Below are 26,537 nucleotides of genomic sequence, written 5' to 3'. Positions count from 1 at the left end.
GAAGAATAAAAAACATTTACATTGGAATGTAAATTCCATGAAGACAGGGATTTGTGTTTGATTCATTGCTGTAACCTCAGAACCGAGAACTGTGAAGTTATGTGCAATCGATACTCAAATACATGTCAAACCTAAACCTGATTCCCACCACACTACCCTATACCTTCTAGTAAAATGCTGGCCTTTGAATACCAATAAAATACTTCCCAAGTGAGAAACCAATCACTCTAACATTTGTAGTTCTTTGTCTTAAAAACTGTTACTCAGCCATATTTTCTTTTTCTAATTTTAAAGGGTTTTGTTCTAACATTTTTCAACTAGTACTGGAATCTGGCTTCTAAAATAAATCAGCACATGAATACAAATACTCTAAGGGCACCTGGGTGGCTCAGTCGGTTAAGCATCCGACTTCATCTCAGGTCATGATCTCGCCATTTGTGAGTTGGAGCGCTGCATCGGGCTCTGTGCTGACAGCTCAGAGCCTGGAGCCTGCTTCAGATTCTGTGTATCTCTCTCTGCCCCTCCCCCACTCATGCTCTGTCTTTGTCTCTCCTTCAAAAATAAATAAACATTTTTTAAAAAATTTAATAATACTCTAAAAGTAAAGACCAAAAGGCCTTTTTTAAAATGGGCTACTATAATGCATTAAAATATAATTCAAGATGGCAAATAAGCAGATGACATGATGCGCAACATCAGGTCATTAGGGAATTGCAAATTAAAACAACAATGAGATATCACGGCATTCCTACGGTCAAAATCAAAACCATTGATATCATTAAATGCTGGTGAGAATGTGGAGCAACATGAACTCTCATTCATTGCTGGGAGGAATTGCAAAATGGTACAGCCATTTCAGAAGATGGTTTGGCAGGTTCCCAAAAAACTAAAGATACTCTTACTGTATGATCCAGCAATCACACTCCTTGGTAATTACCCAAAGGAATTCAAAACTTGAAGTCCACACAAAAACCTGCACACAGATATTTATAGCAAGTTGATCCATAACTGCCAAAACTTGAAAGCAACTAAGACATCTTCCAGTTGATGAATGGATAAACTGTGGTACATCCAGACAATGGAGTATTTATTCAGTACTAAAAAGAAATGAGCCATCAAGCTATGAAAAGACATGGAGGAATCTTAAATGCATATTTTTTTTTATTTTTATTTTTTCAATGTTTATTTATTTTTGGGACAGAGAGAGACAGAGCATGAACGGGGGAGGGGCAGAGAGAGAGGGAGACACAGAATCAGAAACAGGCTCCAGGGTCTGAGCCATCAGCCCAGAGCCTGACGCGGGGCTCGAACTCACGGACCGGGAGATCGTGACCTGGCTGAAGTCGGACGCTTAACCGACTGCGCCACCCAGGCGCCCCAAATGCATATTATTAATGAAAGAGTCCAATCTGAAAAAATTACATACTGTGTTTTTCCAACTATATGACATTCTGAAAAATGTAAAACTATGGAGGCAGTAAAAGTACCAGTGGCTGCCTAGGGTTGGGCATAAAAGGAAGGGATGACTAGGCAGAGCAAAGAGGATTTTTAGGGCAGTGAAACTATTCTGTACACACTCATGTCATTATACATTTGTCCAAACCCATACTATGTTCAACACCACAAGTGAACCATAATGTAAACTATGGACTCTAGTTGATTATTGATATGTCAATGTAGGCTCACCAACTGTAACAAATGTACTACTCTGCAGGGGAGTATTCCTAATGGGGGAGGCAGTATGTATGTGTGGCCAGGGTGTATATGGAAACACTATGTACCTTTCCCTCAATTTTGCTATGAAACTAAAACTGTTCTAAAAAATTAAGTCTTAATAAATATATATTTTTAGTAATTTTTTTATGTTTATTTACTTTTGAGAGATAGAGAATACAAGTGGGGTAGGGGCAGAGAGAGAGAGGAAGACAGAGAATCCAAAGCAGGCCCCCATGCTGCCAGCACAAAATCCAACATGGGGCTCGAACCTGCAAACCATGAGATCATGACCTGAGCTGAAGTCAGATGCTCAACCGATTGAGTCACCCAGGCACCCCAATAAATATATATATATATATATATTTTTTTTTAACACAGAATGTACAACACCCAGAGCAAACCTTAATGCAAACGATGGACTTTGGGCAATAATGGTATCTCAATGTCGATTGTAACAAACATATCAACCTGGTGAGGGATGTTGATAATGGGGGAGGTTGTGCACGTGTGCTAGAAGGTGATATATGGGAATTCTCTGTGCCTTCCCCACAATTTTGCTGTGAACCTAAAACTGCTCTGAAAAAAATTAATTTATAAATATATATATATATATTTCAACAGAAAAAAAATCCCTAAGATAACTCACTTCCATGACAAGTAACAGGTATAGTTTATTTTTACTTTACAAAATTAAGTATTTAAAAAAAAATTTAACTCTTATTTTTGAGACACAGAGAGAGACAGAGTGTGAGCAGGGGAGGGGCAAAGAGAGGGGGAGATGCAGAAGAGGAAACAGGCTCCAGGCTCTGAGCTATCAGCACAGAGCCCAACGTGGGGCTCAAACTCATGAACTGTGAGATCGTGACCTGAGCTGAAGTTGGACAATTAACCGACTAAGCCACCCAGGCGCCCAGTAAAAAATTAAGTATTTCTGAAAAACACTCCGGGTAAGACGCCCTGCCTGAAACATTATGGCAATTTTTTTTAATTTATTTATTTTGAGAGAAAGAAGGAAAAAAAAAAAAAAAACACTAGGCAGGGAGGGGCACAGAGAGGGAGAGACAGAATCCCAAGCAGGCTTCGAGCCATCAGTGCAGAAACTGACATGGGGCTTGAACTCAGGAACCCATGAGATCATGACCTGAGATGAAATCAAGAGTCAGATGCTTAACCGCTTATCCAACTGAGCCACCCAGGCGCCCCTCATTATGGTAATCTTAATTGTATGCTTATTAAAAAAATAATAATCTGGCTGTTACCATAGAAACTACCAGGGATGGTAGCGCCATGATTTGAGCAGTTATACCTGTTGGTCCACTTAATTCTGAACTTACAAGTTCCTGTTTAAGGGAAAGGCTAAAAACGTCCACATTTGTTTTAAAGAATGGCTAATACACTCATGGGGAAATGCAAATTGAGTTAAATGGAGCACACATGCGCGCACACACACACACACATCAAGATATGACATGCCATGCCACACCACACCCCACCCCACCAAAATGGTTGGTAAAAATTAGGTGACTACTGGCTGCTAGCTTTGTTTGAATCTCTCTGATTACATTTCCCTGTCCAGGATGCCTTTGATGTTAATTTTCACCTGTATGAAGAATACTGGATAATTGCAATTGTTAGGTTAATGGGGAAGATGTATTTTGTTTTGCTGAGCTGAATAAGAGAGCTTAAAGCTCTGAGAAATTTACTGCAAGAAAACTTCTAGGCCTCTCCCCCTTTGCCAATATCTGAAACAGTCTTCTGCAAGCAGAAGACATCAAGAATATAACCTCATGGGGCGCCTGGGTGGCTCAGTCAGATAAATATCTGACTTCAGCTCGGGTCATGATCTCACGGTTCATGGGTTCAAGCCCCGCATCGGGCTCTGTGCTGACACTTCAGAGCCTGGAGACTGCTTGGGATTCTGCGCCTCCCTCCCTCTCTCTCTCTGTCCCTCGCCCGTTTGGCATTCATTAGATCTCTCTCTCAAGAATAAACATTAAAGGGGCGCCTGGGTGGCGCAGTCGGTTAAGCGTCCGACTTCAGCCAGGTCACGATCTCGCGGTCCGTGAGTTCGAGCCCCGCGTCAGGCTTGGGCTGATGGCTCAGACCCTGGAGCCTGTTTCTGATTCTGTGTCTCCCTCTCTCTCTGCCCCTCCCCCGTTCATGCTCTGTCTCTCTCTGTCCCAAAAATAAATTAAAACATTGAAAAAAAAATTTTAAAAATAAACATTAAATTTTTTTTTTAAAAGAAGAATATAACCTCGTTCATGCAAATGCACTGTGCCTTGGGTTCTTTCTAAATTATACCTCAAGGGAACATGGATTCTAACACCAGGAAAGCCCCCTCCCCAATTCCTTAGGAGCGGTAAACCAACGCATTCACATTTAACATGCCCACCTTCTTTTACCACATTCCATGTATTACTGACTACAAAATAAGTCTTAACAGATGCCCAGCTGTCATTTATTTGCTGTATGGACTCAATCACTTATTCCTTTTTCAGTTAAGAAGCTGTAACAGCATTTAATATATTTATATGCTTGGGACTATTCTGAGGGCCACAGGTAATGGCCATGGTTTGTGTTTTAATACACTTTTTGTCTACCTAGTTCAGCTCAACCATGGAATGGTAACTGCAAAACTTTCTGCATATCAATGACTTTTTTTTAAGGTTTTTTGGTTTGTTTTTTTGAGACAGAGAGAGGGAGAGAGAGAATCCAAAGCAGACTCCATGCTGTCAGTCCGGAGCCTGACATGAGGCTCGAACTCACAGTAAGATCATGACCTGAGCCGAAACCAAGGGTCCAATACTTAACCAACTGAACCACCCAGGTACCCCTAATCAAGAACTTCTTTAAGGCATAAACAGCCATGCTAAGTTCTATGAATACTAATTACATTTTCAGAAATCCCCTCTAAAAGGTCAAAGATTACAGAATGGCTAAAGTTATGCTCACAAACATATAGGCATATGTATGCTCCAGTAGTATAAAGCACAAAACAAACCTTACAAACACAGTGATATTGCAAGTGACCCATAAAACCCTCACTAATCCTGTGGAACTAGATTCTAAAATACCACTCCCCACTCTAAATATTCAATCAATGTTAACTTTCATACTAACTACTGCTTTTAAGAAAAGCTTCGTTTCCATGCACCCTAATGTTTATAGCAGCATTCTTTACAACAGCCAAGATACGGAAGCAGCCCAAGTGTCCCTCAATTGATGAATGGATAAAGAAGATGTGAGATACAGATATAACGTACTGTCATAAAAAGGAATGAAATCTTTCCATTTGAGAGTATAATGCTAAGTGAAATAAGTGAAAGAAAAATGCCATATGATTTCACTCATATGTGGAATTTAAGAAACAAAACAAATGAGCAAAGGGGAAAAGGAGAGAGAAATCAAGAAACAGACTCTAAATTATAGAAAACAAACAGAGGGGAGGGGGTTGGGGGATGGGGTGAGATAGGTGATGGGGATTAAGGAGTGCACTTGTCCTGATGAGCACAGGGTGATGTATGGAAGTGTTGAATTACTATATTGTACACATGAAACTAATTTAACGCTGTATGTTAACTACTGGAATTAAAAACTTTAAAAAAATAATTTTAAAAAGCTTCAATTCACGTTTGAGACTTGATATTAAGAATCTTACTGTGAAAACCTGGTGACATCAAAAGGTAATGCTTACCAAGTAGTCCTTCTCCAAGCAAAGCACAAAATAAAGCATCTGCTGTGGACTATCCCCTCCTCCTTTTCCAGGTATAGAGCAGTCAAAAGGAGGTAGCTATGATACACATTACTTTCCAGTTCTATTTCAAGTCCAAGTAGTAAGATGGGAAACTACAGCTGTCCCCCATGGTGGACATCTGGGGTCCATCTCTAGCCCTAAACAGTAAGCTTGGCTTTGCCTTGACAAACGTCCTCTTGCAGCCCTTTGTCCCTGCTCTGCAACTTATTAAGGCTTTCCAGTTTAATACCAAAATTCAGAAATACGTTAGTAAGCAAATATAGATGGGTATACGTTTACATGTATAGAGGGCGAACAACATTCAGTTCTGGGCCCCCTGCTCTACATACATACATACATACATACATACATACACACACACACACACACTTCAAGTTCAAATCCCAGCAAGGCACCCCGGGCGCCTACCCCTTTCCACTCACCCAGCAGAGGGAAAAGCAGGAACAGCGAGCAGAGGTTAAACCAAACACCAGCCAAAACAAACACCACTTCCAGAACAAGGCAAACTTTGGGTCTGGGCGGCTGCAGAGCCCCAGCAATGGCCGGGGGAGGGGAAGGAGTGTCAGTCTGTCTCAGGAGAAGACGACGGGGAGCGCACCCAGCACTCCTGAGCTGAGGAGGAGGCTGGTGTGTTCCCTGGGGGACAAGGGCGTCGCCACCATCCCCGACTTCGACCTGGCCGAGGCGTCCAGGTCCCTGGGCAGCCCCATCGCCCCACCCCGCCCCCTTGTCCCCACAGAAACGGTCCCCACAGACCGTCAGTGGCAAGAGGAGCGGGGACTTACCTGGTGCAACGTCTCGGCGGGCAGCTGTGACGCCCGGAACAGGTCGGCCACAGGGCCCGCGGCTGCGGTGGCCGCGCTGGGGACGGCTCTGGCGGCCTCAGGGGGCCCGGACCCGGGGCCCCCGCCTGCGGCGCCGGCGGCGGCGCAACGCGCGAAGAGCTCGGAGTAGCACTGCTGCTCGCCCTCGCTCAGCAGCAGAGGCGGCCCAGAGCCGCAGCCCCCGCCCGCCGCCGCCTCCATGGGGCCTGGAAGGGGGTCCGGGGGAGCACCGTCACCGGCTAGGCAACCGCCGCCTTCGCCTCAGTCTCCGCCGCCTCGGTCTCGGCCTTGGCCGCCGCCGCCGCCGCCACCGCCCCCACGCCCCGTAGCTGCCGCGCTGCCGTTTCCTCCCGGCGCGCGCCGGCCCCGCCCCCGGACTTGAATGTTGTGCCTCCGCCGCGCGGCACATGGAGACAGGCGCGGGACGGCCCAATCGTAGCCTGGGATCGCACCCCGGCCCCGCCCCTGCCGTCCGCCCCGCCCCGCGCCCCGCCAGGTAACTGACTCCGCTGGCCGCCCTCCTCGCGGCGGGTCACCTGCCCCGCCCGCACTCCCCAGGCCCGGAGGGCGGGGGCCAGTCCCTGGCACGCCCACCCAGCCTGGGAGAGGTGCCTTTGGCTCTCCGCCCCGGCTGGGAAGGGAGACATCTAGACCCACCTGGAGTATGGCGCTTATCAGGGGGCGGAGAAAACTGTGATTTCTCCCTAGAATGCTGGAGCAGGTGCGGCGCCCTTCGCAGAAAAGGGAGAAAGCATTAGAAATTAAGCTTCCCTTTTTTCATAGCAGCGGTGCTTGAGTCCTGAAAAGCTGGAGGACAGAGATCTCCATCTGAACTGGATCCCAGTGACTCCCCATGGTGTTCACGGTGATGAGGTTAGGCCACTTTCTCAGGCATGGCTCAAACCTGGAGTTGAGTCTTAAAAAGGAATAGCATCAGTTAGTGTTAAATACTAGAGCAATAAGAGTAAAAAGGGTCTTGGGAAGAATTGTATATATGTATATAAATACACACAAATGTATATATATACATATACATAATATGCATATACTATATGCATATATTTTTGTATACATATGGATACATATATATGTATATGTGTGTGTGTGTGTGTATATATATATATATATAAAGCCGCACTGGGAAACACTAACCCAAAGAAAAAAAAAATGAGTCCAGGGTTAAGCACTAATAAAAAATATATTTTAGAATTTACTAAAGAGGTATATAAAATTTTCACCCCAAATAATTTTAATTAAAAACAAAAAACGAGGGGCGCCTGGGTGGCTCAGTCGGTTAAGCGTCCGACTTCGGCTCAGGTCATGATCTCGCGGTCTGTGAGTTCAAGCCCCGCGTCAGGCTCTGTGCTGACCGCTCAGAGCCTGGAGCCTGTTTCAGATTCTGTGTCTCCCTCTCTCTCTGCCCCTCCCCCGTTCGTGCTCTGTCTCTCTCTGTCTCAAAAATAAATAAACGTTAAAAAAAACAAAAAAACAAAAAACGATCTCAAGAGGGGTGCCTGAGTGACTCCGTCAGTTAAGCCTCTGACTTCCACTCAGGTAATGATCTCACGGGTCCAAGTTCAAGCCGCATTGGGCTCTCTGCTGTCAGCGTAGAGCCCGCTTTGGATCCTCTGTCCCCCACTCTTCTCTCTGCCCCTGCCCTGCTGATTTTCTCTCTCTCTCTCTCTCTCTTTCTCTCTCTCTCTCAAAATAAATAAATAAACTTTAAAAAATACCGATCTCAAGAAATAGTACTCATGATAACAAATATACTTTGATATTTTGGTCGACTAAAATAAGGAGAAAGGACAGGAAGATGGGAAAAAAATCAGCAGATGGCAAAGGGGGGAGAATACATAAGAAAAATTATGGGGGGCACCTGGCTGGCTCAGTTGGTAGAACATAGAACTTTTGTTGATCTTGGGGTCATGAGTCCAAGCCCCACGTTGGGAGTAGAGCTTACTTAAATAAATGGGTTTTTTTAATGAGAAGAAAAATTATATCAATTCATAAGTGATTGCCAAAGTAAGATTTTCCTTTTGGAATCTAAAGAAATGAAATAGAGAAGAGGATCCACTCCAAAAGGAGGAAGTTCTTACCTCTTCACTAAGATTTCCTTATACCACATTTTGCTTTAGACCTGCCGGGAGATAATTAAGAGCAGCAAACTTGTGGACAAGGGTATAGAAAGGGTAGGTAAGTAAGGAGCAGCAAAGACTAATAATTTACATGGGGAATTTCCATTTCAAAATCTCACCACCACTATATTTTCCACAACCGTAATGTGAGGTATAATAATACCTGACATTCATATAGTGCAAAGCTACATTATCTCCTTTAAGCCTCACGGTAACTCTCTGAGGTAGGTTGGGAAAACATTTTCATCTTCATTTTGCAGATGAGAAAATGGATACAGAGATGGTGTGATTTACCACTGAATACTAGATTCGGAGCTGCTCTTCATTACTCAACTCAGTTGAATAAATTTGACAGATATTCATCAGCACCACAGATCCTGCAGAAATGCCTGGAAAGTCTTACATCTGTGCCTATCCATCAAACAACACTTACTGGTAGAACAGGAAGTATTAACTGTATCCCTGCTGGAGTATTGTGAGTGATTAAAAAAAAAAAAATACAACATGTGTTCCTTTCAAGGAGTCTGCTGCTTCCCTGGAAAAGAGAAAACTAACACAACAAATAAAAACAATAAAAGACAATATATAATTAAGTGCTAAATCGTGCACCACGTGCTAAGTGCCGTGAGAGTTTAGAGAAAAGAGAAAATAGAGGAGCCAGAGCCCAGCCAAGGAAGGTTTGATGAAGAGGGCGCCCAGAGGGATGTTGACGAATCGGTGGGACTGGGGAAGGCGAAAGGACGGACCAAGAGGGAGGCTCGCAGGAGAGGGAGGAGCCCCAGAGGATTGGCGCCCGGAAAGAAACGGGTGTTTGGGCCCACGGCTGGGTCGGCCAGCGGGGGGCAGCCGCTCTGGGGCTCCGGGATGCCCGTGGAAAGCTGCTCCACAGAGGACCAGAGGCACAGCCAGAAGTGACCCGACAGCAGTAACGTTTAAACCCAGGACGCGGGAGGAGGGGAAATGGCATTTTTTAAATGTTTTGATATCTAAGGAATGCCAAGTACTGTACTTTATATCTGCAACAGATTTTTGAATAAAAGAAATAGTTATCAAACTTCAGAGTAAACACAGATAAGAAACACTCATATCCCTTAAAGGCTGACTGTAAACAAGGACGTTTTAGAAGAGGATTTCTTTACAGTTTGTTCAGTTCTAAACTTACTTGTTTGGGGTCCATCCTGGCTAGAAAAGCCAGAGTGATAATATAGTTGACCCTTAAAAAAGGCAGGCGCTAGGGGTGTCCACCCCTGCGCTGTTGAAAATCCATGTATAATTTTTGACTCTCCGGAAACTTAACTAATAGCCTACCGTGGACCAGAAGCCTGACTGAGAGCAAACACAGTTGATAAACATATATTTCCTATACGTATATGTATTGTATATTTGTATACATGTATATGTATATTTCACATATGTATATGAATTACATACCATATTCTTACAATAACCTAGAGAAAAGAAAGTGTTATTAAGAAAATGATGAGAATACATTTACAATACTGTACTGTATTTATGGGGAAAAAAAATCCACATACAAGTGGACCCTTGCAGTTCAAACCTGTGTTGTTCAAGGGTCAACTCTATATTCAGGAATAGCCAAGAGATAGTCTTTAAGTTTTGGTTTTTTCCTTTTAAATCCAGCATCGGTGCCATGCATGCAGATGGCAACTGAACAAACTCAGAACGAGGTACTGGTTACCTGTAGGGAAGAGGTTTTGTGTGTGTGTTTTTAAGTAGGCTCCAGCCCAACCTGGGGCTTGAACCCAGGACCCTGAGATGGTGAGTCACATGATTTACTGACTGAGCCAGCCAGGTACCACTGTAGGGAAGAGTTTTCTAAAGCAGGGGTTGGAAAACTAGGACCAGTTACTTGGTTTTGGATGTCTCACAAGCTAAGAATGGGTTGTACTTTTTTTTTTTATCTTAAGTAAACTCTATGCTATACATGGGGCTCGAACCCACGACCCCATGATCAAGAGTTGCTTGCTCTGGGCTCCTGGGTGGCTCAGTCAGTTAAACGTCTGACTTTGGCTCAGGTCATGATCTCACAGTCTGTGAGTTCAAGCCCCGAGTCGGGCTCTGTGCTGACAGCTAGGAGCCTGAGGACTGCTTCGGATTCTGTGTCTCCCTCTCTCTCTCTGCCCCTCCCCAACTCGTGTGCTGTCTCTCAAAAATAAATAAACATTAAAAAAATTACAAAAAAAAAAAAAAAAGAGTTGCCTGCTCTACCGACTGAGCCAGCCAGGAACCCCATGTTGTACATTTTTTAATGGTTGAAAAATAGTGCTTTCATAGGAGACTGTTAAAAACTGAGAACAAACTGAGGGTTGATGGGGGGTGGGAGGGAGGGGAGAGTGGGTGATGGGTATTGAAGAGGGCACCTTTTGGGATGAGCACTGGGTGTTGTATGGAAACCAATTTGACAATAAATTTCATATATTGAAAAAAAAGAAAAATAGTGCTTTCTGTATACTGAATATTTCAGGACATGTGAAAATTATATGAAGTTCACATTTCGTTATTCATAAGCAAAGTTTTACTGGAACACAGCCAGGCCCATTCATTTACGTGTTGTCTATGGCTGTTTTCAAACTAAAATGGCAGAGTTGAGTCATTGCCTAAGGTCTCCGGACCTTTACAGGAAAAAATTGCTGATTCCTGTTTTAAAATATGGAAATGTAATATTTTCTTTTCTTTTCCTCTGTTTTTTGATTTTTGAGACCTGATATTTTCTTAATCCTACAGCCAATTTACAGGTTACCTGGGCAGGGGAGAATATAGACTTCTAATTGGCTTCTCTGAACTTCAGAACTTTCATGAATGATACTGAGCTTCTTGAGATTGTATTTCAAAGATTGTGAGCTTTAAAAATTGCTTAGTGAGGGAATGACCAATGTAAACACTAAATAATCACTTGGATTTTTCCCCCCGCTGGAAGTGAAGAAAGGTCTTTGACAGTGTGAGAGGGAATCCTATTCCCCTGGCCGCATTTTTTCCTGAGAAAGTTTCCTCTCTACTCCCCAGGAGGGAGTATGATGAAGTAACCTTGGCGCTTTTCCCAGCTCCTCTCATTTACTCTTCTCTAAGGAAGAAGTGATGGAAGGGAGAAGAAATTGATCATTCCTGATTTGTAACAATGTCTCTCTCTGTTCCTGTCTCTCTGTCTTTATCTCCCTCTATCTCTCTGTTTCTCTCTTCCCCCACCCCCTCTCTCTCTTTCAACCTCTCTCCCCTCCACCAACACCCTTGAATTCTGTGGCCCTCAGAGAGGACTCCACTCTACCCCTGATTTCACACGGCCCCTATTTTGGGGCCACTCTCTTTTCCCACCTGCAGGACCTAATGGGCTTAAGACAGCAGTGTCCTTGCAGCTTCCCAGGTATAGGTCTGTTTTGTAGACTCTCTCAAAGGTGGAGAAGGATGGAGACAGGGCAAGTAAGAAGCCTGATTGTCACCACAAAACAGTCTGAATTTCCAATCCAATTCCAGCAACAGTAAAGCTGATGTGGGCCACATGGACCTCACCCAATTCATTCTACACTCCTAGAAAAAGAGAGCAGTTGGGGGTACTCAGCCCCCTGTATGCTTTGCCATCTACTAATGACAAGGAAATCTTGCAACTTATCGTCTCCCACAAACCAGTTTTGAACATTGATGAAATTATATCCTATATCCACCCTTATGTGTATGTGGCGGGGGGCAGGGGGGTTGAAATGTGCCCTCTTCCTTCCTATACCAACTCGATCTTCTGAAGAAAAGCTTGACAAATTGAGAAGGTGGATGTTCTCAAGCAACAAACAGCCTGTTCTTAGTAGCCCTGTTAGCCTCTTAGGTAAGCAGTCTGCCTCTCTCCATGGTAGCCCTGAGAATGGCTGAACAGAAACATTAAAAAGCTTGCTGTGCGCTGAGCAAGTCCAATAATTATGTCAGACAAACTGCAGCCAACAGTTCTGACTACTTGTTAACAATAGCAAGCTGTCTAACCTTGAGAAGGCAGCTTCCTGCTTGGTTTCCCTGAACAGGATTTTGGATAATAATTATCCTAGCCATATATTTTTATGGTACTTTTTAAAATCACCCATAGTACTCAAACATACTGTCAGAACTTTCTTCTAGGCTTGAAGGAATAAGTAAAAAATCTTACTTTAGTTCTTCAGCACTTCGGTCATCACAGATTTGAGCAAGGATTATTACTGATGAGACTGATAGCATTCTGAAAATAAAATTTTCAGAAGCTATTCAGTTTTCTGAAAAATAGAGCGTTCATAAAATGAGTCTCGGCAGGCTAACTACTGAAACAAACAACCTGAAAAGTCTCGGTGGGTTAACGTAATAATGATTTGTGTCTTGCTCCAGTCACAGTCCAACAAGGGTCTGTGCAGATGGTTCTCTTCATGTTCATTCAAGCACACTATCTAGAAAGTCCTCTACCCCATGCAACCTCTTAGTCTTCCACTAGATGCTCTGCATCTAGCAGCTATAAAAATAAAGAGAGAGCTCAACAGAGCTGGAAAGAGAGCATGGAAGATTGCTTGCACAGGGGTTTTATGGGCCAAGGCCAGAGGTATCCCATATCACTTCTCCCTGCTTTCCATTGGTTACAACTGAATCACGTGACTGCAGCAAACTGCAAGGGAGCCTGGGAAATGTAGTCAACATATATAGCCAGGAAGAAGAAATGTGTTTGGGGGACATCTACCCAGATTCTGACATAACATATAAAAATTTCAAACCTATTGTAGACACTATTGGTTCACTGCCAACATTCCCATCACCAGGCAATGCACCTATCAGGGAGTGTTGTCTGTTAATGGCTCACAGCTGCTCCCTTCTTTGGAAACTTCCCCTCTGCCAATCTGGAGCCACCTCAGGGAGGTTATACCTCCACACCCCCCACGGACCAACCCTAGCCAATGGCTGAGTGGCAGAAGTATAAAAGGCCAGCCCTTTGCTCCAAGGTGAGACCACCTCTGTGGTACAAATTATGCCCCATAGTGCCTGTGGGAACAGACTGAAGCAAGTCTTCAGCTGAGACTGATTCCTTGCTTCCCTCCTTCTCCAGTCCCACTCTGCTTCCTTCACTGCTCTTCTCCTTAGAGCTGTCCCTCAATGAGGCACTTACACAAGAATCCCCATCTCAGTTTCTGCACCCAGAGAACCCAACCTGAGACAGTACTTTACATCAGAGAGTAATATGACTCACATCTCATGGGAAAAAGCATGTGCATCACAAGTTGATCTGTAAATATTTAAGTGCTCTCAGTGGAATATGTATAGTCTTATCCTCCATAAACAAAGACCACTTTTCCAGCACAGCAAACAGACTCCTTTTATGGTGAATATGGATTATGGCCTCATTCTTCATTGTTGTTTCCTGCCCTTTCTACTTTGACTAAGTTGATGTGACTACTGGATCATCTAGGATCTGAGTCTCAACATTGCAAGGCCAGAATGTGTTTATCACTTCATTGGAGGTATTGCATCCCATAGGTGAGAGTGGGTACATAAACCACAATTCCAGCTAACTGATTTACATCCATAGCGATATCTGTTCTGTGAAGCATAATCCCCCTTCTCTCTGGAGATAAATTTTAAATAAGAAAACGGATTCTCAAATATAGAACCATAGAAACCAACAAAGGAAATAAAGACAATGAGCCTGAAACAAGCTTTCTCACAGTCAAAGATGTTTCCAAGTAGCATTTTGAGGACAAGGAGCACATCTTAATCATCTGGTGCTCAATAAATAATCGAATTCAATCAAGGGAGAAATCAGAATTACCCAGAAAGTACTAGAATTACGATGGAAAAGTATCCTTGTAAGATTCCATGAGAGGCTTCTGTTTCCTTTGCCACTAAATCCCCTCTTAGTTTAAACCTACTTTCGGGGCGCCTGGGTGGCTCAGTCGGTTAAGCGGCCGACTTCGGCTCATGATCTTGCGGTTGGTGAGTTCAAGCGTCACGTCGGGCTCTGTGCTGACAGCTCAGAGCCTGGAGCCTGTTTCAGATTCTGTGTCTCCCTCTCTCTCTCTGACCCTCCCCCGTTCACGTTCTGTCTCAAAAATAAATAAACGTTAAAAATTTTTTTAAAAAAAGAGCAAAACCTTTAAAAAAATAAAAAATAAAAAAAATAAACCTACTTTCTTTTTTTTATTTATTTGAATTTTAGTTTGAGGGTTGATGGGGGGTGGGAGGGAGGGGAGGGTGAGTGATGGGTATTGAGGAGGGCACCTTTTGAGATGAGCACTGGGTGTTGTATGGAAACCAGTTTGACAATAAATTTCATATTAAAAAAATAAAAAATAAATAAAAATAAAAAGATAAATTTTAGTTAGCATACAGTGCAATATTGGTCTCGGAAATAGAATCCAGTGGTTCCTCACTTACATACAACACCCAGTGCTCATCACAAGCTCCATTCTTAGTACCCATCACCCATCTAGCCCATCTCCCACCCACCTCCCTCCATCAATTCTCAGTTTGTTCTCTATCGTTAAGTCTCTTGTGGTTTGTTTTCCTCTCCTCTCTTACCCCACTTCCCATGTGTTCATCTTTTTTCTTTTTTTTAATGCTTATTTATTTTGGAGAGAGAGAGAGAGAGAGAGAGAGAGAGAGAGAAAGAGCACAGGTGGGGGAGGGGCACAGGGAGAGGGAGGCACAGAATCCCAAGCAGACTCCAAGCTCCAGTCTCTGAGCTGTCAGCACAGAGCCTGATGTGGGGCTCAAACCCACGAACTGCAAGATGACCTGAGCTGAAGTCAGATGCTTAACTGACTGAGCCATTCAGGCACCCCACATCTGTCTTGTTTCTTAAATTCCACATATGAGTGAAATCATATGCTATTTCTCTTTCTCTGATTGACTTATCTTATTCTAGCTCCATCCACATCATTGCAAATGGCAAGATTTCATTCTTTTTGAAGGTAAACCTAATTTCATAACATGATTTTATTCTCAACTTCATGTCTTATTTACATTTTAACTCATTTCTTTAGCTCTCTTCTCTATGAGTTCCAGTCAGCCACCAAAAACTTGCATTTTAGTTTAGCTATTTCCTGATGACTTCTGCATAAGTACCATAATCTCAATACTGGTTTCCAAAATAACAATGCAGATATGGTCGTGTGTTGGCAGTGTTCCTCTCTACATCTACTCTCATTGACAGATTATATCAGAATCTGGTGGAAAAGATGAGTTTTAAATGTAAGCAGCTGTCCAGACAGCATGATTTCAAGATGCTTAAGATATGAAATTGTATTAGCAATCTATTGCTGCATAATAGTAGCTTGACCAACAAACCTTTATTCCCTCACGATTTCTGCAGTTCAGGAATTCAGGAATCACTTAAGTAAGTGGTTGTGGCTCAGAGTCTCTCAGGAGGTTGCAGCCAAGCTGTTGGCCAGGGCTGGACCATCTGAAGGCTGGACTGGAGCTGGAGGATCCATTTCCAAGATGGCACACTCACGTGGTTGTTGAGAGGAGGCCTCAGTTCCACCTTATGTGGGCCTTTCCCCAGGGCTGCTGAGTAGTTCAGAACATGGCAGCTGGATTCCCCCAGAGATAGGGATCCAGGACAGAGTACTTCTGCAAGTACAGTGTCATGTACGACCCGGTCTTAGAAGTGACACACCACTTCTACCATTCTATTCGTTAGAAGCAAGTCACCAAGTCCAACTCACATTCCCAAGAAGAGGGCACGTGACCTCCAGCTCTTGAAAGGAATGTCAAAGAACTTGTGGACACATTTGACACCTACTACACGACTCTTCTTGGAACCGTTTTTAACTACTCTCTTGTTCTTCACACAGTCCCTCTCAAATTTGCAAAGCACTTTTTAATATGGTTTTGAGTCCAAATTGATATCAATTTATAAGCTCACAATGAGAACAGACAGGATTTTTTTTTTAGTTAAAAAAATGTTTATTTATTCTGAGAGAATGAGAGAGCATGCAGGGAAGAGGCAGAGACAGAGAGAGGGAGAGAGAGAATCCCAAGCAGGCTCCACACTGGCAGCTCAGAGCCTGATATGGGGCTCAAACTCATGAACCATGGGATCATGACCTGAGTTGAAACCAAGAATTGGACGCTTAACTGACTGAGCCACCCAGGTGTCCTGAGAACAGATGGGATTTTTTTTTAATTCATAGGCATCATTTTAGTTTATTAACGTTTTTTACAGTAATTTCAGAGTCACAGAAAACTGCAAAAATAGTACAAAGAATTCCTGTATACATCTCACTCAAATCACCCAAATGTTTCCACATTTGCTTTATCATTTCTCTCTCTATATATTTTTTCTTAATGATTTGAGAATTCATTGCAGGTAGAATTTCCCTTTACCCTTGAATAATTCAGTGTACATTTCCTGTAAAATGAGGATATTTTCTTGTATGACCACTGTACAATTATCAAAATCAGAAAAGTAGCTATCATCTAATCTACAAACTTTATTCAAACGTCACCATTGTCCCACTGATGTCCTTTAGAGGAAAAAGGGAAAATTTTGTTTTTCCTCATCCGGGATCTAGTCCAGGATCACAAGTTGCATTTAACTGTTGTCATGTCTCTCTGTTCTCCTTTATTCTGGAGCAGTTCCTCAGTCTTTGTCTTTCGTGACCTTGACTTTCGTGAGCACTTCCACTTATTATCTCAGTTTGGGATCAGATAGTATTCAATGTCCTTACAAATCTGCATCTTCATTCCTATGTAAGCTTAGTAGATCTCTCTAAGAAGCGCATAAAAAGAAGCACCGCTAAATATTTGTAGTCTATCAAAGTCTTGTGAGTCAACTGATAATTTTGAGAACTAATAAAGGGAAAAAGAATCAAATACTGATCTCGCCTTCCCTACTGAGCTGCACCACTGAGGGACCAAAAAGCAGATAAGGTAGAATTACAAAACAAAGTAAAGAATTAAAGTGTCAATATTTTGCAAACCCTAAGTAGTAAATAAGTTCAAACATTGATCATCAACCGCTACTAACATCCCAAAGAGTCTGACATTATGTGCTTCCAGCTAGACACACCCAACACAACCTGTGACATACATTTGCCAAGAAAGCAAAACTGAATTTCATCAGGTCTTTCTAATTCAGCACTGTCCAATAGAAACACTGTGCAATCCACTACGTATTTCAAATCTTCCAGTTGCCACATTAAGAGCAACTAAAAAGAAATAAGTGACATTAATATTACTAACATATTGGTTTAACCCAATATATCCCAAATGTCACCATGTCAACATGAAATCAGTATAAAAATTAGTAGCTTACATTCCTTTTTTTGTAGTAAATCTTTGAAATCTGGTATGTAATTTATACTTATTGCACATCCCAGATTGGAATAGTGTTAAAGAAAATATTCAGACACTTGTTAAAGATGGTAAGGCAAACCTTACTCAAGAGGAGTTACTACAGTGGGGTTTTGCGATAAGGGAGAGAGATTGGGCTCAACTCTGAATGCAAGAAAGACAAATAGAGATTTATAGCCAAGGAGCAGAGTAAGGATCAGTGGATGGAAAATTACAAAGAGAAAATATCAAGGCTAGGGGGATTCTTGTAAGTTGGAGTCAACAGGATTCTTTTTTTATTTATTTTTTTAATGTTTATTATTTTTTTAACGTTTATTTATTTTTGAGACAGAGAGAGACAGAGCATGAACAGGGGAGGGTCAGAGAGAGAGGGAGACACAGAATCTGAAACAGGCTCCAGGCTCTGAGCCATCAGCACAGAGCCTGACGCGGGGCTTGAACTCACAAACCGCGAGATCATGACCTGAGCCGAAGTCGGACGCTTAACCGACTGAGCCACCCAGGCGCCCCAGTGTTTATTTTATTTTTGAGAGACAGAGAGAGAGACAGAGTGTGAGCAGGGGAGAGCAGAAAGAGAGGGAGCCACAGAATCCAAAGCAGACTCCAGGCTCTGAGCTGTCAGCACAGAGCCCGATGTAGGGCTCGAACCCACAAACCTTGAGATCATGATCTGAACTGAAGTCAGATGCTTAACCGACTGAGCCACCCAGGCACCCCATGATTCAACAGGACTCTTGCTGAAGGTAGGCCAGGTGATAAGATTTTGAGGGTAGGGGATGAGAAATTTGATCAGACATCAAGAATGAGATATTTTCACGAAACCCACCCAACAAGATTCTTGCCGAAACAGGACTAAGCAGGCCAAGGACAAAGCCCAAAACCATAACCCAGTCAGAAAAAGGACTCAGAGGAGTCTGGCTCAAATTTGGTCAAGCAGAGAGTCCTTGTTACTAGTCATATCTCAAGTGCTCAATAACCATACATGGTCAGTAGCTACCATACTGGACAGTGCTGCTCTTGACAGAGCTATCAATGTGCAGGAAACTCAGAAGACAGAGGAACATGTTAGATAGCACCACAGAGAAGCAGGCAGCCAAAGCCAGAGCGTGGGATTCCCTACAAGACAGTTCGATATCTTCAGCAAATAAATTGGAAGGGTGGGAAGGAGACAGAGGAGGAATCTCTACATGAAAAGAGATTTAAGATGCATATATGGACCCTGATTCAAACAAACTAAAACAAACGTATGGCACTTATGATGCAAATGGAAATTTGACCCCAGGCTGGATATTCTGTGATAGTAAGTAATTATTATTTAATCTTTTCAGATGTGTTAAATAGTGTTGTGGTTTTGCTTAAAGAAAAAGAGTCCTTATCTTTTAAAGACACTGAACTGTTTATGGATGAAATTATATTGTGTGTCAGATTCACTTCAAAATTATAAGGGGTATCCATTTATATGAAATATCCAGAGTAAGCATACCCTTAGAGACTGAAAGTGGATTAGTGTTTACCAGGACTGGGAAGACAGGGGAATGGGGAGTGACTGCTTAATGGGTATGGGGTTTCCTTTAGGAGGGAATTAGGTAGTCATGATGGTTGCACAAGATTATGAATTACTACATGCCACTTAACTCTACAATTTAAAATGGTGGGAATGATCAATTTTATGTTAGATGAATATTACCACAATAAAAGAAAGAAAACATTTGAAAGAAAAATAAAACTATAAAAAGGAGATTGTAGATGAAAGAATGAGTTAGAATTGACAATTGTTGAAAGTGGGTGATGGGTACATGGGGGTCACTTTATTATTCATTTTGTTTGTGTATGTCTAAATTTCCCATAATTAAAAAATTTAAAAACAAATTCTTTCAGCCATAAGGGAAATTTGAATATGGACTGAGTATTCAACAATGTTAAAAGATATTGTTTTTTTTTTTAAGTGTGATAATGACATAATGGTATAGTGGTTATGGAAAAAAACACAACCCTATCATTGATGGATGCATTCTGTATTATCTACAGGTGAAACGACATGGTATCTTGAATTTGCACTAAAATACTCAGGCACAAAAGAAAACCATAGGAAGGGGTTAGTTTAAAACAAGAATTGGAAAATGTTAACTGAGCAATGGGTATGGAGGAAGGGGGATGATATCAATGTTTCTAATATTTTATGTTTGAAATTTTCCAAAATGAAAGATTTTAAAAGTATGTCAACCAGGAACATCTGATTGGCTCAGTTGGTAGAGCATGTGACTCTTGATCTTGGGGTCATGAGTTCAAGCCCCACGTTGGGTGTAGAGATTACTAAAAAAATAAAAATCGTTTTTTCATTTTATCTTACTTTTTATTTAAATTTTAGCTAGTTAATATACAGTGCAATATTGGTCTCAGGAGTATAATTCAGTGATTCATCTCTTACATACAACACCCGGTGCTCATCACAACAGGTGCCCTCCTTAATATGTAACATCCGTCTAGCCTATCTCCCACCCACCTCCCTCCATCAACCCTCAGTTGGCTCTCTATCCTTAAGAGTCTCTTATGCTTTATTTCCCTCTCTTTTCTTAACTGCCCCCCTTTTCCCATGTGTTCATAAGTTTTATTTCTTAAATTCCACATATGAGAAAAATTTTTAAATAAAAAAATTGAAGATAATAAAATAAAAGTATGTTAATTCATATTAGCACCGTTTAGCAGTCCCATTTTTCATTCCAATATGTAAGCTCTCACCTGGACTCCTGTATCTATCTAAGTGGTTTTGAACCTTAGCACTAAACAGAAATGTTAAACAAAATAATATTAGCTCATGCTTTTCTCTTTGAAAATAGTGAAATATCTGGCAACTGTTCAGATTTTTTTCTTGTTTTAGCATGTGATGGCATGAGGAAGTCAACACGTCTGGCCTATAATGCCTGCCTTCCTTCTGCCCTGGAGCATGGAAGGGTATGTTCAGTTTGAAGAGGATGTTCATTTCTCATGTGGCATATTATCTTCACAAGATTCCACTCCTTAACTCAAGTGGGAGCCGGGAACAGGAGCACCCACTAACAAGCTGGATTTTTTTAGCTTCGGAACCTCTTGGGGCAATATGTATTTGCAAACGGTTTCCATATTACTACACATGCCAACTCAGTAACTATGAAAATAACAACATTAAAAAAAAAAGAGCTTATCACCTCCGTAATTATTTCCATGTTAGAACCAGAGTACTGTACTTGCATTGATAGAAAAAGGCTTTAATGCACAATGAGGCTTTAATCCATGACCTTGTGCAACAGAAAAATTGGAAACATTTTTGAGTTCATGAAATTCATTCTCAATTTTGACCTAAACCAGCTGTTTCATTTAATCCAACTGATATTTTTTTTAAAAACACACAACTATTCTTTCAGGAGCCAGATCCCACCTAGGAAAGCCTCAACCGAGTTCTGGTCTTCTAGGAAAACACTAGCAGAGAACCTTTACAAGCTTGTTACATCCTCAGGGATGGTTCTTAACAACTGGCTTAAAGTACATATTGAGCCAAGCGTGTGAGAGTGTATCTAAACCACAGCATGACCCACTGGGATGATTATAATCAAAAAGAGAGACAATAACAAGTGTTGGTGAGGATGCAGAAACCAGAACCCTCATATACTGCTCATAAGGATGTAAAATGGAGCAGCCACTTTGGAAATAAGTCTGAGCTCCTCAAAAAATTCAACACAGAATTACCATAGGACCCAGCAATTCCACTCCTAGGTATATACCCAAGAGAAATGAAGACATACGTCCACATAAAACTTGTACACGCAGGTTTATAGCAACACGATTCACGGCATCAATAAACTGGAAACAACCCACCTATACCAACAAATGTGGTATAGGCACACAACTTCGACTCCACTCCAGTGTCTGGATTCAGTTCCGCGTGTCAAAGAATGAGGTACTGATACATGCTACAGCATGGATGAACCTGGAAAACGTTATGCTAAGTGAAAGAAGCCAGACACAAAGGCCACGTATTATATGATTCTATTTATGTGAAATGTCTAGAATGGGCAAATAGAGAGACAGGATGGTTGCCTAGGGCTGGGTGGGGCGAAGTTGCAGAGAAATGGGGAGTGACTGTTCGTGGGTATGGGTTTCTTTTTGGGACGATGAAAATGTTCTGGAATCAGTAACGATATCTGCCCAACCTTGTGAATATGCTAAAACCTGCTGAATTATACACTTTATTTTTTTCAATGTTTATTTATTATTATTGAGAGAGAGACAGAGTGTGAGCAGGGGAGGAGCAGAGAGAGAGGGAGACACAGAATCTGAAGCAGGCTCCAGGCTCTGAGCTGTCCACACAGAGCCCGACGTGGGGCTCAAACTCACAACGTTGAGATCATGACCTGAGCCGAAGTCGGACGCTTAACCGACTGAACCACTCAGGCGCCCCTGAATTATGCACTTTAAAAGGGTGAATTTTCTCTTATATGGATCCTGAGAAACTTAACAGGAACCCATAGGGGAGGGGAAGAAAAAAAAAAAAGAGAGAGGTTAGAGTGGGAGAGAGCCAAAGCATAAGAGACTCTTAAAAACTGAGAACAAACTAAGGGCTGATGGGGGATGGGAGGGTGGGGAGGGTGGGTGACGGGTATTGAAGAGGGCATCTTTTGGGATGAGCACTGGGTGTTGTATGGAAAGCAGTTTGACAATAAATTTCATATATTTAAAAAATAAATAAATAAAAGGGTGAATCTTACGGTATGTGAAATATGTCTCAATAAAAATGTGTTTGAAAATAATAGCATGTCACTATCGCCTCCCCATTATCAGCTCCTCACATACAATGAAGAACAGTGTGCACTGGGTAAGAGAACAATCTCGTTCCTCTCCTTTGCCTAAATCATGCTTGGAATTTAACCCCCACCCCATACCAATCCACACTGACTCAAACAGGCAACACTTCACACTGGGAGCTGCCCTCTTTTGCACTTCATTACATCATGCAGATTCCATGATCACCTTGGACGATGTCAATTAAAAGCAAATGGAAAGGGGCGTCTGGTGGCTCAGTCGGTTAAGCATCCGACTTCAGCTCAGGTCATGATCTTATGGTTCGTGAGTTCATCACGTGGGGCTCTGTGCTGACAGCTCAGAGCCTGGAGCCTGCTTCGGATTCTGTGTCTCCTTCTCTCTCTGTTCCTCCCCCGCTCGCACTCTGTCTCTCTCTCACTCTCAAAAATAAATAAAGATTTTTAAAAATTGAAATAAATAAAATAAGATAAAATAGAATAAAATAAAATAAAATAAAATAAAATAAAATAAAATAAAATAAAATAAAATAACAAATGGAAAGACTGCAGTGAGAGTGGTGGAGTTTAGTCTTCTCAAATGGTGCCCTTTCTAAATCTTGCCTCTCCCTGCCTCTGTTTTATGGAAGATCACAGTCCCCAACAGAAGTCTGTGGCTCTGGAGAGTAGGGCCATATGAGGCAGCTCCATTTGGGTGTCCAGTTGGAGAAGGCAAGTCTCTAGCCTTTTCCCAAGCTTCCGGGGACAGGCATTTCTCTTTCTCACCCTTGGGGGGGAAATAGTTTAATAACTCAGGCATGTCCCATGTGACACAGTGGGTATGTTTTGGATATGTTTCTGAAACTGTATAAACCAGATTTTCATAAGGATAAATGAAATTTAAATAAATTCGGGACAGGCTTGAAAAATAAATTTATGCATCATCTTATTAAATGACTATCTCTGGGGTGCCTGGGTACCTCAGTCAGTTAAGCATCTGACTCTTAATTTCGGCTCAAGTCATGATCTCAGGGTTAGTGAGTTCAAGCCCCGTGTCAGGCTCTGCTCTGAGCATGAAGCCTGCTTGGGATTCTTTGTCTCTCTCCCTTTGCCCTTCATTACCCCCCCCCACCCCACACTGTCTCTCAAAATAAAGAAAGTTAAAAAAAATTTTTTCCCGTGATGAGATCTTCTAACATCTATTCTGTTTGCAACTTTCAAATATGCAATACAGTATTATTAACTGTAGTCACTATGCTACATATTACATCCCCACGACTTATTTATTTTATAACTGGAAGTTTGTACCTTTTGACCTCCTCCACCAATTTCACCCCTACTTCCTCCCTGCACCTCTGGCAACAACCACCAATCTGTTCTCTGTATCTACTTTTCTCTCTCTTTCTCTCTTTTTAGATTTTTCCACATATAAGTGAGATCATACACTATTTCCCCCTTTTTAAATTTTTTTTAATTTTTTATTAAATATTTTAAGTTTATTTATTTATTTTGAGAGAGAGAGGCAGAGAGAAAATCCCAAGCGAGCTTCGTACTGTCAGCACAGAGCCTGACTCAGGGCTTGAATTCACAAACCATGAGATCATGACCTGAGCTGAAATGAAGAGTGGGATGCTTAACCAGTTGAGCCAGTCAAGCTCCCCTCTCTCTTTTTTTAACTAAATGAAAATTCCCCCTCAAATTATTTTATATAAGAATGAGGCAGAGTAGGGGTGCCTGGGTGGATCAGTTGGTTAGGTGTGTGACTTTGACCAGGGTATGATCTCGCAGTCCGTGAGTTCTAGCCCCACATCGGGTTCTGTGCTGATGGCTCAGAGCCTGGAGCCTGCTTGGGATTCTGTCTCCCTCTCTCTCTGCCCCTCCCCTGCTCACACACTGTCTCTCTCTCTCACACACAAGAACAAATAAAAACATTAAAAAACTTGGGGTGCCTGGGTGGCGCAGTCGGTTAAGCGTCTGACTTCAGCCAGGTCACGATCTCGCGGTCCGTGAGTTCGAGCCCCGCGTCAGGCTCTGGGCTGATGGCTCAGAGCCTGGAGCCTGTTTCCGATTCTGTGTCTCCCTCTCTCTCTGCCCCTCCCCCGTTCATGCTCTGTCTCTCTCTGTCCCAAAAATAAATAAAAAACATTGAAAAATAAAACTTTAAAAAAAAAACATTAAAAAATTTTAATAAAAAAAGAATGAGACCGAGTATAAATACGTAAAATAATAACTAAATTTTCAAAAATAACATCTTGCCTAAATTTCCATCAACAGATAAATGGGTAAAACAAAATGTAACATATACATATAATGGAATATTATTCAGCCATAAAAAGGAAATGAATCCTGACATATGCTACAGTATAGGTAGGTCATCCATAAAATAAGTCAGACAGAGGTAAATACTGTATGACCTCACTTGTATGTGGGATCTAAAAACATCAAACTCATATAAACAGACTAGAATGGCGGTCACCAAGAGTTGATGGGAGGGTGAAATGGGGACTTGTTGATCAAAGGGTACAAACTTTCAGTTATAAGATCAATAAGTTCTAGGGATTTAATGTACAGCATGGTGACTATAGTTAACAATACTGTATTGTAGGCTTGAAAGTAGCTAAGAGAGTAGATCTGGAAAGTTCCAACCTGTGTACTGTTGATATTCTGGTAAATCAAACTGTTGATGCCAATGGTTCTCCCTCCTACTCTCGAGGGTTTCCTGTTCCAACCACCTTCCTGGTCATCCTCCCTCCAACAAGTATCCTCTGAGAAGTATTGGCTGAGTGTGATACTCAGATCATTGGTGATTCCTGGAATCCATAAAAGGGATTCACACACAGTTTAGGACTCTCAGAGAAAAAAAATTAAAACGATTGTGTACACATACATCTAATGAATTTGAATTTAAGATAAATTATGATTTTCACAGAAACTTCAATTATTACAACTTTAAAGTTTGTGCATTCACCATAAACACTCAAGTGACCAGTTAACATTCATTTGCCAAGCTGCATTTGAATTTAGCTAATATAATTTTTATGTCATTTGCATATGATCACTTACATTTGTCCAATTTGCATTTTTTGTTATAACCACAGTGCTTCATCCCAATTTGTAAAAATGGATCAGTGGTCCACTGAAGCATGAGAGCAGTTAAGAAAAAGTTATCTAGGAGCACCTGGGTGGCTCAGTCAGTTAAGTGTCCGACTCTTGATCTTGGCTCGGGTCATGATCTCACAGTTCATGAGTTCGAGCCCCACATCAGGCTCTGCACTGGTGGTGCGGAGCCTACTTGGGATTCTCTCCGTCTCCCTCTCTCTCTGCCCCTTCCCTGCTCTCTCTCTCTCTCTCTAAAAATAAATAAATACACTTTTAAAAAGTTGTCTAAATACTGCAGTGCAGAATAACTTCATAAATGCAAAAAGTGCACAGGAAATCAGTACGAACACAGAGCTGACTCTGTATTGCTGGAGCAGGAGAATCTGTGTAATGGGCAGACAAAAAAGAACCACAGTCATCATATGAAAATTAGATTTTGTCTCTAGATCCCTTTTACCTGTTGTGAAACTGTCAGATAGTGACTGGAAGCCACCAAAGCCTTGAATACTTTTCATAAACAAAGCACAATGACCTCTCTGGGAAACCAACTGAGATTTTCCAGAATAAGCTAAAAATTATGCTTTCCAGGATGCTAAAGGTTCAAGTTGTACTACCGCCAAGACGTTTGTAAATCCACTCACAAACCCAATGGAAATGTTATGCTGTGAAGGAAAATGGAATGGCCTGTTGGCAAAATGCTCCGATCAAATGATGGTGTCGTACAGCCCCTAATATCAATGGCATTCTGTATAAACGAGCACTTACTATGGTGTTGATGTGAGCAGAGATTTCACCTTACAGCTACAGTACGTGTGCTCTCAGCATATGTAATGAGCATAGATGACTGGGAAGTGCGCAGCTTTTTGTTGTTCTTTCTGAACAGCCATGTTACGAAAGCAATTTTTCATTGAGGGCAGAATTCCTG

At 42.0% G+C, this 26,537-nt stretch overlaps 1 protein-coding gene across 7 annotated transcripts in view; it reads right to left on the bottom strand.

The window, feature by feature from the left end:
• Positions 1 to 6,586, bottom strand: part of REPS2 (RALBP1 associated Eps domain containing 2) — a 234,510-nt gene extending 227,924 nt beyond the window's left edge. For 3 of the 7 annotated variants that reach the window (XM_040468327.1, XM_040468330.1, XM_040468329.1), the window contains exon 1: positions 6,259 to 6,585. In XM_040468327.1, coding sequence (XP_040324261.1) covers positions 6,259 to 6,498 — 240 coding nt within the window. In that variant the 5' untranslated portion in view covers positions 6,499 to 6,585. Of the gene's footprint in view, positions 1 to 6,258 lie in introns of all 7 variants that reach the window. The other 4 variants (XM_040468331.1, XM_040468332.1, XM_040468333.1 and 1 more) reach the window with 3 other exon arrangements.
• Between the last annotated feature and the right edge of the window lie 19,951 nt (positions 6,587 to 26,537).

Source organism: Herpailurus yagouaroundi, unplaced genomic scaffold (genome assembly GCF_014898765.1).
Source record: "Herpailurus yagouaroundi ecotype Mexico unplaced genomic scaffold, PumYag 67690, whole genome shotgun sequence".
Classification (NCBI taxonomy): domain Eukaryota; kingdom Metazoa; phylum Chordata; class Mammalia; order Carnivora; family Felidae; genus Herpailurus; species Herpailurus yagouaroundi.
This window is presented reverse-complemented; position numbering and strand designations above follow the sequence as displayed.